General features: G+C 42.7%; 1 protein-coding gene across 1 annotated transcript in view; it reads right to left on the reverse strand.

Moving 5' to 3' along the window:
• Nucleotides 1-14,490, reverse strand: part of LOC142826580 (maestro heat-like repeat-containing protein family member 2B) — a 49,606-nt gene extending 35,116 nt beyond the window's left edge. The window contains exons 1-6 of the mRNA XM_089779372.1: nt 14,367-14,490; nt 11,306-11,448; nt 7,873-7,995; nt 6,881-7,043; nt 4,627-4,778; nt 3,687-3,830 (exon numbers count right to left, since the gene is read on the reverse strand). Of these exons, the coding sequence (XP_089635498.1) occupies nt 3,687-3,830; nt 4,627-4,778; nt 6,881-7,043; nt 7,873-7,995; nt 11,306-11,448; nt 14,367-14,406 (765 nt within the window). The 5' untranslated portion in view covers nt 14,407-14,490. The remainder of the gene's footprint in view (nt 1-3,686; nt 3,831-4,626; nt 4,779-6,880; nt 7,044-7,872; nt 7,996-11,305; nt 11,449-14,366) is intronic.
• Between the last annotated feature and the right edge of the window lie 654 nt (nt 14,491-15,144).

The raw sequence follows: 15,144 nt of genomic DNA on the forward strand, positions 1-15,144 counted from the left end.
CCACACTGGGCACATCACAGCACTTGGCCATCAGACCGGCTGCACTTGCCGCAGGCTGCCATCTGGGGAGAGGGAGCAATTGGGGGGCTGCAGGAGAGCTCCCACCCCCAGAAGCCCGCAGAGCCAGCCCAGTCCTCCCCATCGGGGGTTAGTACCCCATTCCTCCCTCACCTCCTTCCGCTTTCCCTTCCCTAACCCCCCTTCCTGATGTACAAAATAAAGAAAACGTGTGGTCAAAAATAGAATCTCTCTTTATTGAACAAAACTGGGGGAGCCTGGGAAAAGGAGGTGGGAGAGGAGAAGAGAGAGGGTGGGAGAGGGGAGGGCAACTACAATGATCAGATGTTTGGAACAGGTCCCATATGAAGAGAGGCTAAAGAGACTGGGACTTCTCAGCTTAGAAAAGAGGAGACTGAGGGGCGATAGGATAGAGGTCCATAAAAGCATGAGTGGGGTGGAGAGGGTGCATCAAGAAAAGTTCTCCATTAGTTCCCATAATAGAAGGACTAGAGGACACCAAAGGAAAGGAATGGGTAGCAGGCTTCAAACTAGTAACAGAAAGTTGCTCTTCACAAAGCAAAGAGTCAACCTGTGGAACTCCTTGCTGCAGGAGGCTGTGAAGGCTAGAACTAGAACAGAGTTTAAAGAGAAGTGAGATAAAGTGATGGAGGTTGGGTCCATGGAGTGCTATTAGCCAGGGGGTAGGAGTGGTGTCCCTGTCCAAAGTTTGTGGAAGGCTGGAGAGGGATGGCACGAGACAAATGGCTTGGTCACTGTCTTCGGTCCATCCCCTCCGGGGTAGCTGGGGTTGGCCACTGTCGGCAGACAGGCTACTGGGCTAGATGGACCTTTGGTATGACCCAGTAAGCTCAGGGCTCAGGGTCGGGGGTCTCAGTGGACCCCCTTGATTTTCATGCACACCTGCTCCTGGGTGGCCAGGCTGGCAGCTCTCCTGCCCTAGACGGCCACTTTCCTGTGCCTAGTGCGGAGGTCGTGGACGAGGTCCACGATGTCTGCACTAGACCAGGCTCGTGCCCGCCTCTTGCGGTCCTGGGCAGGCTCCCGAGAGCCGCCAGCCTGGTCCCGGGAAGAGGGGGAGGGCTGGGTGGCAGCGGGTGGCTGGCTCGAGCCGTGCCAGGTGCAGGGTCTGCTAGCTGGGTGCTGGCAGGCTTGCACCTGGCACGGGCACCGTAGCCAGCCCGTGCCCCTTTAAGGGTTCCGGGGCCGGGAGGAGGGCAATAGAGTTTCCCTGGTGTTGGCCAGAGTGGCCACTAGGGAAAGCTGGGGAGGGCTAGCCTCCCACTAGTTCGAATTAAGGGGCTACACACCCCTTAATTTGAACTAGTAAGTTCGAACTAGGCTTAGTCCTCGTACAATGAGGTTTACCTAGTTCGAACTAAGCGCTTCGCTAGTTCGAGTTAAGTTCGAACTAGCGGAGTGCTAGTGTAGCGCCTATTAAAGTTAATTCGAACTAACGTCAGTTAGTTCGAATTAACTTTGTAGTGTAGACATACCCCCAGGGTGTAGATCACCCACGTGATGGCCAGGGCGTTCCTTGCTATCGTAGGGCAGCAGGTCTCTCAGGAGAACAGCTTGCAGCTGAGATAAAGGATCTGGTGCTCCTTCCCACCTACTTTTAGAGATAGTACCACTCCTGGTCCTACCTCCGAGACCTCCATTTGAAGGATAAAAGGCTTTGTGAAGTTGGATGGGATAGGACCAGCTCTTGGTTCAGCTGCTTTCACAGGGCCTGGAAGGCTTCCTTACTGTCTTCTGATTACTGGACTTTCTGTGATTGGGTGTTCTTCATCAGGTCCAATAATAGGGTGGCCAGTGTGATGAAGTTGGGTACTAAGCAGCCACTGTGTCTGAAGTATTGTGGCACCTGTTTCTTTGTCATGGAGGTGGGGCAGTCACACAAGCCTTAGACCTTATTTATCAAGGAGCTATAGTTTTCCCCTTCCTACTGTGTTCACTAAGATGGCACTTGGCTGGATTCACAGTGAGTCCTGCATCTATTGGGGCTTACAATACCTTGCTAAGATGTCAGAGGTGTTCCCCCCAGCTGGTGCTGTGGATGACAATATTCTTAATGCACACAGCTGTATATTGCATATATGTTTGCAATATTTGGTTCATGAGCTGCTGAAAAGTGGCTGAGGCTCTGTGCAGCCCAAATGGCATCATGCTGAATTGCTATAAGCCAAGCAGGGTGTGGAAGGCACTCTTCTCACAGGAAGCCGGTATCAGGGGTATCTACCAATATCTGTTGGTCAGTTCTAGTGTGGAAATGAACTTTGCATTTCCCACTGTATTCCTCCTTGAGATTTCCCCATGTATGCATCCCAGTATCACTTCAGCTTTTTTGGCCACAGCATCGCATTTGTAGGTCATGTTCAGCTGAGTATTCACCAAGTTTCCCAAAATATTTTTCAGAGTTACTGATTCTCAGGAAGCATCCCTCAACATGTATGTATCACCTACATTGTTTTGTTCCTAGATGCATCTATTTACATTCAGCCATATTTAAATGCACATTTATTGTTAGCACCCAGTTTACCAAATGATCTATATCACTCTGAATCAGTGAGTTGTCCTTTCCATTATTTACCACTCCCCAATTTTTATTTCATCTGCCAATTTTATCAATGATGATTTTATGTTCTCTTCCAGGCTATTGATAATGAGATGACAGTCTAACTCCTTCCTGTACCTACACACTTTTCTTTTTTGCTGCTTGAAGCTTCCAGGATATCTCTGATGAAATCTACATATTTTACTACATTTAGGCTCTTGTGTAGTCCTCTGATACTTTTAGTCAAGTCCATGAGGCATTGATTCCCTCAAAGTCATGGGCATTCCAATCCCAAAAGCAACCACATATTCTGGACCAGAAAGCCAACATAGATTGGGAGTAAACCATGGGGGAAGTGGGGAGGGGGGAAGGGCAGCAGGGTTGTGGCCCTGGATTTGCTGCTTGGCTTGTACTGAGCCAGCTCACATAGACTGAGCATGCTCAATCATACTACTGAAGCCAACTGCCCTCACTCCATCCTCTCACTATCAGCAGGCAGGAGTTACCTTGGTCATGTGATACTGAGGGTAGATGAAATAAGAGAGACAAGGTGGGTGAAATAATATCTTTAATTATATTATCTCACCCACCTTGTCTCTCTAATATCCTTGAACCAACACAGCTACAACAGCCCTGTACACAACGGTAGATGAAATAGACAGTGATTTTATATCTATCTAGTTATATAATCTAAAGCAATGCACTTCAGGCCTTCTTAGTATTAATTATCAGCTACTGGCAGTTTACTTAATACTGCCCAGAGACAACACACAGCAGCCCCTGCTCTGAGGAGTTTATTTATAATCTAAAAGAGAGACACAGAGTTGATAGGATGTACCAGTAAATCACAAGGAGGGAGTATCTTATGGGGGGGAGGGGCAGGTGTTTTGTTTCTTACCTCCTTAGCATCTCCAGGAAACAGAAGATACTTTTCATGAGAGGCTTTTACCTACAAAACTTGTCACCTGGGTCACCATGTCTATAAAATCAAGACTTGTGTGTTTATCTATTATCTAACAAGTCACTATGTAGACCAGGAAACGCCACTGGTAGCAGCTAGTGCAGTTCACCTATGCGCACACATTGATAGTTATTTTAATAAGTATCTCACCTTGGTGACATGAAAAACATTAACGTCCTCTTTATATTGCTCAAGGAGCCATGGGATCTGTTCGAACACCTTATCTTGATACTCTTCTTTATGCAGGAGGAGGCTCATCATGGGACCAAGGGCTAAGATGATGGCCTGCTTGAGCTACATAGAGACACAGAATTTATGTTCCTACAAAGTCATTCAATATCATGCAATGGGCCCATCTTTTTTACTTCTGACGAGTGCAATTTCCCTTTTCCACTGTTGAAACAGCCCTATCTCAATATTTCCTGGTAAAGAATTAAGACTCATGGGCTACGTCTACACTGGCATGATTTTCCGAAAATGCTTTTAACGGAAAAGTTTTCCGTTAAAAGCATTTTCGGAAAAGCACGTCTAGATTGGCAGGATGCTTTTCCGCAAAAGTCTTTCGGAAAAGGACTTTTGCCTGAACGGGAGCAGCATAGTATTTCCGGAAAAGCACTGACGATCTTACATGAGATTGTCAGTGCTTTTCCGGAAATTCAAGCAGCCAGTGTAGACAGCTGGCAAGTTTTTCCAGTCTAGACACAGCTATGGTGTTGGTTTCAGAATTATATTCTACTGCACCTCACAACTTTCCCAAGTGGGATATTTCCCCAGATTAGTATGCACACTAAACCAACTCATTCCTGCTGTAACTCTACTGGAACTGAATAGACATCTGCCAGGAATGAATTTAGCCCATTCTCCTATATTCGTCTGCATGTCAGGTGACAAAACTGGAATCTATGTACACTATGTACAGACAGAATTTCCATGAGATTGTGACATTATAATCTTTTTTAAATGTTTTTCATCATACTCTGTTCTATCCCAAAGAACCTGCCATTGAACTCCATCATCACAAAGAGTGCCATACACAGAGAATTTAACGATACAATTTCTCATAAAGGTTTAGAAAACCTACAATTCTCACCTCCAAATCTTCACATGTGGTCCATTTGCTTGTCACATGACGATAGAGGGGAAGAATTTCATCACAGAATTGAGATTTACCCATTCTGGGAAATGGGCACTTTTCCCAGTTACTAAAATATACATTTACTGCCCTTGACCATTTTTCCAGAACTGCATGGAAGGAAAAAAGACAGGCAATATGAAAAGGATGCAATAGTAATAAGGATACGTTGCTTTATCAGTGAAGACACCCAGGCTTGTAGTTTATTACAATTCCATGCCCAATTCAGGAACAGCTGATGAAATCCAATAACAGTTTTGAATTATTTCTCTTCCCTCCTTTCCGTTTCTTGTTTCTCAAAAGGCTTTCTTCTCTTTTGCCTCTCTCCATCTCTTTTTAATTCCCATAATTTGAAAACATATTTTTTCTCCCTTGTTACCTCTTAATTAGAGCTGATTGAAAAGGTAGTTTAAATTAAATTAAAAGTGTTTACTCTTGTTTTTTTCAAAATTTCAAATTACAAAGATCATTCACATGTTTCAAAAATCAACAAATTTCAGCCACCTTTTTAGCTGCACAAAAACAATGAACACATCCTGATTAAAACTGTCATTGACATTTTTCAGTTTAATATTCCATCAAATTGGAAAAAAATATGAAACATATAATGAAAAAACCAAAATATTTTGACCAGCTGTTTTCTGAATGATTCATGTCCTCTACAGTTATTGCTTATTTAGCCCTAAAACTGTATGATTTCCTATTGGGTTACAGTTTGTCTGAAAGATGTTCAGTGCCCCTAACTCCTATTAGCTATACTGAGATTTGACAGCATTTTGCCCTAAAATTAGATGCACCCACTGCCCTTGAAAGGAAAATTAAGGCTCAATCCTATGTTCTATGAAGCTGATGGCAAAATTCCCATTTATCTCAAAGGTGCAGGATTAGTCCCTTAGGCCTGATCTACACTAAAGGGGAAAGTTGACTTAAGGTACGCAACTCCAGCTATGTTAATTATGTAGCTGGAGTTGACGTATCTTAAATAGGGTTTTCAGACTGTCCACACAGTGGAAGGTTGACAGGAGTGTTATTCCTCATGAGAAGCAGGACTACCGGTGCCAACGGGAGCACCCACTCAGTTCGAAATAGTGGGTCTTCACTAGACCTGCTTATTTGGACCCTGGTGATCAACTGCAGCAGCATTGATCTTCTGCATAGTGTAGACGTGGCCTTACTTGAGCATCAACTAAAAAGCAAAGGAAGAGAGAAGTGGAGAAGGCCAGAGGACAGAGAAAGAGGGTGAAAGGAGATGATAATTAAGCAACTAAAGAGGAGGAATGGGTGGAGGGGTGGAAAACGGGAAATTTTTAAATGTAATTCAGTCTGTTGCCTGCACATTCTCCCCCAGGAGTTTCCTGGCACATGGGCAGCATCAGCTTTTGTTTATTTTTAAAATATCCACAAGTCATAAAGGGCCTGAACTTACAAATGCTCAGCACCTCCAGCAAAGTAAGGAGCACTCTCAACTCCACTGAGTGCCAGAGGAGCATGAGGACTCAGCCCCTGGTACAATCCAGTTCAGAGCCTGTTTGTAAACGATCAGTCACTTAACTCTGTACCAAGGCCCCTAAATATCCATTTTGGACATCTACAATAAGTGCTGGCACTTACCACCACAAAATGCTTGCCTCAGCCTGCTCTCGTCGACTAACATCCGCATGGAGCTCATGCCGTACAGGGTCATTCCCACAAAAGGAATGCACTTGAGTGCTGAAAAGAAGGACCAGAAGAAAAGGAAGACAGACAATTGACTGTTATCTGCCTTCTTACTATCGCATTTAGAAACACCGCTGGGTCGGATGCTATGGGCTCCTAGGTCATTTTGTGCTGCGTACACAAATGATAAGGCAGCAGTAAAAAATCAGTGGGGGATTTACCCTGAGGAGGAGCATTCTCCACCAATGTGCAGCTGTGCCAGATGCCCAATCCTCTCCCAGAGTAGGAGAGAGAGCACTGGGGAGGGATGAGAAATGGAATGGAGAAGAGCTCCACTAGACCTGATTTTCCTCAATCTTGTCCTTTAAGAACTTCAAATGGGGCATAAGAGCTTGCACCTTGGTGTGGATAGCTCATGGTCTAGCAACTAGAACCAGCCACAGCAGTTCATCTCATGCCCCCCCCAAATAGCACTTTGTGTAGCTGTACAGAGCGTGAACCTCTGTCCTTAAATGGAAGACAATAACTTGGAAACAAAAGATGGAAGTTGACATACTATAGGCTGATGATAGGTTGCCCAGTGTAATCAAAGTGAACTCGTCAGACAGCTCCAGTGGTTTCAGATGACATTGAAGCTCATACATCACCTCATTGAAATAGCAGCGTGCCAGAGCCACTAATGTGTTGCTCGCTGCCACTTTTAGTTCATTTGTTGCTTCCTTAAAAAATACAAAAAGAGAGAGACTGAAGTGATTAAAGCCAACTACACCAGCCAATGCTGCTCAAATGAATCAAGTTTTTATTTCTGTTTTCCACCCAACTTTCTGTGAACAGAATCATTAGTCATAAATAATCATTGAATCGTTTGGCTAAACACTTGTCAGCCTTTCAGTTGTTTGCAAGCTGCTTAGACTATTCGCTATTAGCTATTTGTGGTGGATGATTGGCTATCATAGTGACATGATATTTTTCCCTCAGAGGAGGTGGGCAGCTTCAAGATATTCAGAGAATTTTCCTGAATAAACTATACCCTAAATCCAAATACTGCTTCTTTTGGAAATAGCTCAGATTCTGTTTTAAGGTTTCATCCTGCTGCTTAACACCATAGTATCAGAGCACCTTCCACAGAAAATCAGTATCAATAATGAAATCCCTAGTAGACTTCACAAAAAACTTGCTTGTTAAGAAACGGTAGGCCTCTCTGCATCTGATATATGTCACAATATCCTGACCTTACAAAGCACTTAAGCACATGTGTAACTTGAACAAGATGAAACTAGTCACATGCTGCTTAGGACCTGGGATTTCTGGAGGACGGTGTGGGGATCTGTGGGCCCCTAGCAGTCATCAATCCTGGAGTTTCAGTATATAGTTTACAAAAAATGTTTTAATTAGTTTAAGCTTTCATTCCTGTCATTAGCATATAGGGAAAACTAACTTACCTGAGTATCAGAGGGGTAGCCGTGTTAGTCTGAATCTGCAAAAGCAGTGAAGTGGGTCTTTGACCACAAAAGCTTATGCTCCAACACTTCCGTTAGTCTAACTTACCTGAGTCTCTCTCATGTGGTTTGAGGCAAGTGTTATTATTTTTCTCAGTAGCCTTCTCTCTAGGACCTGGGCATCCTGCTGAAATACTTTCTCCAGGATACAGTACATGTCTACTCTGTTTTTCTGGGGACAAAACATAAAAGAACAATTGGGGAAAATGTTTCCTTGATGACAATATAGTAATGCTATAAGCTAATATAGTAACACAATATAGTAACACTTACGCTAATAAGCTTCTGCCCAAAAGAGTTTACAATCTAAACATGAAACAACTAGCCCAGGCTAAAAGAGCAGATCAATAGCCAGGAAAATAATTCAGGTCTTCTGATTCACTATCTGGAGTCCTCTCCACTAGACCACACTGATTCCACAGCCTGCATACTCACTCAAGTAACCCCTAGTCTTCATTTGTGTAAAACTTGCTATGCCCTCCACAATCACCCCAGCTAGCAGCACTTCAGAAGAAGCTGAGCAATTTACAAATTTTTTAATCAGAATAAGGGCCCTGCACTGCCCCCTTATCTAATTTTGTTTATTATTATTGTTATTGTTATTATTATTGTTATTGTTGTTGTTGTTATTATTAGCATCTTGCCCTTTTTTATCCACTCCAAACAGAATTTGTAAATACAATTATAAAATACCCAACTCCTGCAGTAAATCTTCTGCAGCTTTTAGGGAAAATTAGCTCAGGAGTTACCTCTACATTGACAGTAGCACACTTGAAGGTCTCTTTTATGGGGTCCATCAAAGTTGAAATTCACAGATGATACTAAATATGGAGGAGTTGTAGGTATGAGTTGTGACAGAGAAATAATAAAGAGGGGCACAGAGAAATTAGAAACCTGAGCAGAACAAGACTGATTTCAGAGAACTGCAAACTAGCGCACCTAGAGAGGGGGTCAATATAACTGACATAATGAGAGGGAGAAAAGTGGGAAACAACAAGTGACCTGGAGTGACAGTGAAAAAAAAAGTCAGCCATCTGGGTTGGGTTTGTTACATACAGGAATCTTGTCATAAAGCAGGAAGTTTCTCATTGTTCATCTGAGGTGTGACTGCTTCTGGCTTATTTCACTTTTTTGGCACCACATTCCCCAGAAAAGATCAACAGCTTGGAAGTAATTCAGGAGAAAATTTTAAAAAGTGCAGGGAGGCCAGCAGAACTGACTTTTAAATAGAGACCTGCAACCTCTATGGGATCTGACCTCATGCGTCAGGGTGAGGTTGGGTGGGTGTAGGGGAGCCTGCCTTGACAGTAAATGGCCATGTCTCCCTTTAACACATGCAGATCTCTAACAAGCAAAACCCAGGCCTGTCTCAAGTCTGGTGCACATAAGCATGCAGGCAAGGTCATGGGAGAAGCTGTGAGAGGAAGGAATGTTTTGCATAACAATGCAGATGAAGCATGGTACGTGAGACTATGTCAAGAACACATGGCAAGCAATCTTGTACAGGTACTTCTGTTTCTGATAACCACAAATTACAGATGCAGCCATACAACTGTCAACTATGCACATAGCAGCAACATCCTGAGTGACAAGATGTACTCCAGATAGGGTATTGGGCATGTTACATATCCTACACAATACGTAATCAATTGGTAAATATTATTAGAACAACCAAGTCTCGCTTTGCTATAAAATGGGCTTAGTAAGAACAATCAGTGGGAGGGAATGAGCAGGATTTACCCACAGGTACTGCTCGATATAACTAGAAGTAAATAGGCCCTTCACACCGGTGATCCAGTGCATGGTGTTCCAATGCATGGGAAGAAAAGGAACCATGACCTCCTGCCTGCTACTGTAGGTGGCATACGGGTGAAGTGTAAGTGAACTAGTCTTTATTATTGTATTATAGTAGCTCTTTTATTAATTGCTTTTGCATTGCTTTGCACTATATTATTGCTTTAGAATGTATGGCATTTAAGGTTTAAATTGTGTAGTAATTGTTTTTAAGGCTTGTAAAACTTAAACAACTGTAATAACTGCTTAAAGCTTGCAATAAATAAGAAAGTGGTTAAGTATCCCTGGAGTGTCCTGGTTTCTCTTGGATCTAAAATAAATCGTATCACATCACAGTGGGAAAACAACTGGACTCCCCTGGGCTCAGATCAGATCAGCTCTCCTCCACAGAGTCAGCACAACCGTGACTGCCTACTCCAGCCAGCCACCACCTCCTTGCTGCATAGCATGCACTGTGGAGTGAGGATGCTTAGGAGTCAGTGTTTCTTACCCTGCAGCACGTACATTGCACAGCAGGGGGCAGTATCAGAGACATAAAATTTAGACTTTAACATCAGGAAAAATGCCCCAGCTATAAGACATCTATCAGGTTATTACATAGTCTTCATTGGAAAGTGGTGGAAACCCAGTCACTAGGAGCTTTTAAAATTGGTTTGGCCCAAAAAAATGAAAAAGGCACTGCTGGGAAATTGGATGATCCAACAAGCCTTTCACATCTGTCTCCTGTGAGTCTATAACTCTGAATTCAGGCAGCTGAAGGTGTGAACTGCCTGCTAAGGTCATAAAGCACTTTGGAATGTTCAAAGCCAATGGTTGGCTACACATTCCAGTGGTTGTGCTTTTAAAGGATGCTGCTGCAAACTGCTATTATTACTGCTCTAGTGGGGAGAGGCTCTGCCTCTTTCCATTCATTTTTAAATGTAAGGAGGATTTTTAATTGAAAATCATAATTGATAACTTATGAATACAAGAGCCCCACACTATTCAAGCGAGCCAGAAATGAACTGCTTGTCTTGGCTTCCTGGTACTTGAAACTAAAATGCCTTCTGTGTTGACCCTTAATAGAGAAATGGACTTTGCTGGATGCGAGTATTAATAAAAGAAAAAGGGGTTTGGATTATTTAAGAACCCTTCAAAGCTATATCCCAATCATATGTCATTATAATTAAGAAGTGTTGTCTTGGGTTTAGAGCAGAGAGTCAGTTCACATGGGTTTTATTCACCATTCTTCTACTAACTCACTATGTGGTGTTGAGCAAGTTATTTAATTCCCCATGACACAGCCCATCAGTAAATGGGGATGTTTATCACTCTCCCAAAGGTGCTGTAAAACCTAATTCATGAGTAAGTAGGTAAGTGCTTTGAGGTTTTTGGATGAAGATGCTAAAGGAGGACAAAATACTGCTATAAGAGATTATAGATACCCCTACAGTGCACTTTTATAATATACAGCCCAGGTACTCCAGTGTGTACAAAAGGACAGTGCTCCTCTGAGTGTCTCTTTATTATATCATCCTGATCTGTAACAGAATTTTGCATGATGAGTTTTGCATGAAGACAGAAGGGTAAATACTGATTACACTGAAGGTGGGCTGAGCCAAGTTCTGTATTGAATTACTTCCATGAAGTCAAACAGAATTTGGAGTGGAAACATGGAAAACAGATGTGATTTGATGAAACTGCCCTACCTCATCCTGCTGAAGTTTTTCTAGCAGAACAGTCACAACGACAGCCAGTTTGGTCTCAGCTATCTTGACAATCTCAAGGGCAATAGAGGCCTTATCTTGATCGTCCATATGGTCCAGGAGGAAAACAACCTCGCTGTAAACAGCTGAAATTAAAGGAAAGGATTCTGCTGGTTATCATTGATGTTGGGATTCAGTGCTTGTGTCTTTAATTCACTATCTAGTAAAGACTCTGTAGGAGACCAGACATGGTGATAAGTGGACCTGGGAATCATGCAAATCCTTTTCTTCCCTCATGGTGACCATATCTGTTTGCAGACCTATTGTGGGGGGACGGATTATAATAAGGAAAAGCTGCTCCTTTTAAATAAGATCCCCACATAAAATAATCTTTTCCACCTTTACTATTAATTTAGGCATTTTGATAGCACACAGAATAATTTATAGCCAAGATTTTTAAAACTGGGTGCCTAAACTAAAACTCCTAAATCCATATTAACACGCCTACATCCTGATTCAACAAATTAATCACATGCCTAACTCAATGCCAACAAATAAATCTAAAGTTAAACACATGCTGAAGTGTTTTGCTTAGTCAGGGTGTCATTTCCAAAAGTGCTGAGCACCCAGAATTACCTATGGATGGTGCAAAGAACTTCTAGGGGTTCAGTATCTCTTGAAAATCAAGCCACTTTTTAAAGACCCCACTGTATGAATTTAGAAGTCAAACTTTATGCACTCTGTTTTGAAAAAAGGCTTCAGTTTTATTTTATGGTAATTTAAATACTTGCAGAGAAGACACATGGAATAGGTATTTGTCCAGTTGCCTCTAGAGACCCTAAAAGATTTTCCCCCAATGCACAACATAAGAACATAAGAACGGCCGTACTGGGTCAGACCAAAGATCCATCTAGCCCAGTATCCTGTCTGCCGACAGTGGCCAGCACCAGGTGCCCCAGAGAGGGTGGACCGAAGACAATGATCAAGCGATTTATCTCCTGCCATCCCTCTCCAGCCTCTGACAAACAGAGGCCAAGGACACCATTTTATCCCCTGGCTAATAGCCTTTTATGGACCTAACCTCCATGAAATTATCTAGCTAGGTGTTTTCCATGGGTAGGGTGATTGCCCCATACCTTTATGTGAAGCCTCAGAGATTAAGTCTTGGTAAGTCTTGCTCACATAGTCAGGATCAGTGTTACCTGTAAACTGAGCACTTGGGTGGCAGACATGTGTTTCTAATGGTTGTACACATCCGTACATGCCTCAATGCACATAAAATGTATTCTACACGTAGAATTGGAGAGAACATTGGTCAGAATGCAATTGATCTCCAGATCTGAGGGTGGGGAGGAATTTTCCCTGGGTCAGACTAGCAGGGATTATTGTATGGGAGGTTGGGAATTTGTCTTCTTCGGGAGTATGGGGCACTGATCAACCACCAGGATCATCAGGGCTTTTCTGACCTAATCATTTCTCTACCATTGCAAAGGCCTCAGGCATTAGTAGCATTTCAGTTTCTCCTATCCTCTGTCTGCAGCACACAGCATCTTAGTCTCCTAGGCCTTGGGCACATCTACACAGCAGGGCTAAAGCAGAAATAAGCTACACAACTTGAGCTATCAATTGTGCAGCTTAAGTTGAAATAGTTTATTTCGGCTTTTGGCGCTGTCTACACAGCAGGAAGTCGGGGAAAGAGCACTCTTCCTCCTACTTCCCTTACTCCCCATAAAATGCGGGTTATAGGAGTCGGAGAAAGAAGTCCTCCAGCTTGACATTATTTGACATTATGTTGAAATAATGGCTTGCTGGGTAGATGCGGACTATGTTATTTTGCAATAACATCAGTTATTCCAAATTAACACTGCTGTGTTGACATACCCTTCAAGAGTGACAATTTTTAGTCCAAGACAAGTTTTGGTTTCAGCATAGGGTTGCTAGGTGAAACGTAATGGTTTGTGACATACAGAAGATTAAAGTACATGATCTAATGACCTACCAGCCTTAAACTCTATGAAACTGTGAAATAGTTGATGTATTAATAAAATCAGGATTTTATCTCCCATGTGTCTCTCAGCAGAAATCCTCCTGGAGACTTAATATTTAACAAGAAATCTGAAATGCCATATTTATCTGTCTCCATTGTAACAGCATTCCAAGGCATGGAGGAGGAATTGATCAGAATTTACCCTTCCCATGAAAGATTGCTCAAGATTAGGCGATTACCCATCCTTACCCTTCGATTCCAACACCCAGATGCAGATGGAATCAGAACTGTAACTTACATTGCCCATACAGTTGCAATAGTAATGGTGAAGGATTAAGAGCACTAGTGTTGCTAAGAAACGCTTTGTTATCCTCCATTTAATATGCTAGCTATCCACTTAATATCTTAAGTAGACAGCAGGTACATCTAGACTGCAGAGTTTTTCCAGGATACCAGAGATATCCCAGAAAAGCTCTGCCACGTCCAAGGAATGCGTCTGCTTTTCCAAAAAAATATTGGAAAAGCAGACATGTTTTTTCAGCATCTCAGTAAACCTCGTTCTACGAGGAAGAAGGGATGTTCTGAAAGAGGCTTTTTTTCTGACATTTGGCCCAGTGTAGACGGGCCAACTGTCAGAAAAGCCTCTTTCAAAAGAAAAGTGATAGAACTTTGTAGTCTAGACACAGTCAGCTAGAAGAGAAGTCCTTCTGTGTTTTCTCTTCTAATTTCTCCCATCTCTGATGCTTTGCACCACTAGATTTTGGCTCCAAGGATGCAGAAGTCATAAAATAAGGACCCATATTAAACATAAAACAACTGGAGAAAGGAAAGAAGACCTTCCCCATCACATCCAATAGTGACACAGGTTGTCAGGAAAGTTTCCAGGTTCAGAGGCTGTAGGCCAGTCCTTCAACTCAAGTCAATTAAAAGGGAAGTCAGTAGAGGCTCACTGGATTTACAGCAGCTAATGATCTGGTCATATAAATGGAGAATATTACACGTTTCTATGCACCCATGCTCTTGAATGTGTATGTGTGGATACAGGTTGGATATAAAAAATACAATAGTGACCCTTACCTCTATCAATTACCTCCTGTTCACTCACAAATGTATTCATGGTTTAGTCTTTCCTCAACACCTTCTCTCAATCCTTTCTCCAACTAGCTCCAGTACTGAGAGATAGATGGCCTCTCAGTCTGTCAACCAGAACTTCCAGTTAAACTTACACAAGCACTATTGTGACATCCTTGTGACCAAAGCAAATTCCATAAACTGTTGATGACCAGGTAGGCACACAGGGACTCTGTCACTTTGCTGGAGAGAACTATGGTTAAGATGACCTGTCACCTGTCTATGACTTTTACTAAAAATTGCCCTAAATAAATTTTAGGTGCTGGGGAAAGGCAGCACTCCAGCAGACTCCACTGCTCTGAGAGCAGGCTAGGGTGCCACTACTACTTCCACTCCAGGTGGGTGAACTGCCCAGGGTACCCTGACTGCTCTCCAACCAATGCTCCAGCACAGCATCTGGCCCCAGGGATGCCCTGAGATGTACCACGCCAACTACTGTGGAAGTCACAAAGGTCCCAGAAAGTCACAGAATCCATGATTTCTGTGATAGAAATGTAGCCGTGTTAGTCTCGTGTAGCTGAAACAAAAAACAGGACTATGTAGAACTTTAAAGACTAACAAGATGGTTTATTAGGTGATGAGCTTTCGTGGGCCAGACCCACTTCCTCAGATCCAATAGTGGAAGAAAATTGGCACAACCATATATACCAAAGGATACAATAAAAAAAAATGAACACATGAAATTTGATTTGTCCTTTTCATATGTGTTCATTTTTTTGATTGT

This window comes from Pelodiscus sinensis, chromosome 1 (genome assembly GCF_052426305.1).
Source record: "Pelodiscus sinensis isolate ZL-2025 chromosome 1, ASM5242630v1, whole genome shotgun sequence".
Lineage (NCBI taxonomy): Eukaryota > Metazoa > Chordata > Testudines > Trionychidae > Pelodiscus > Pelodiscus sinensis.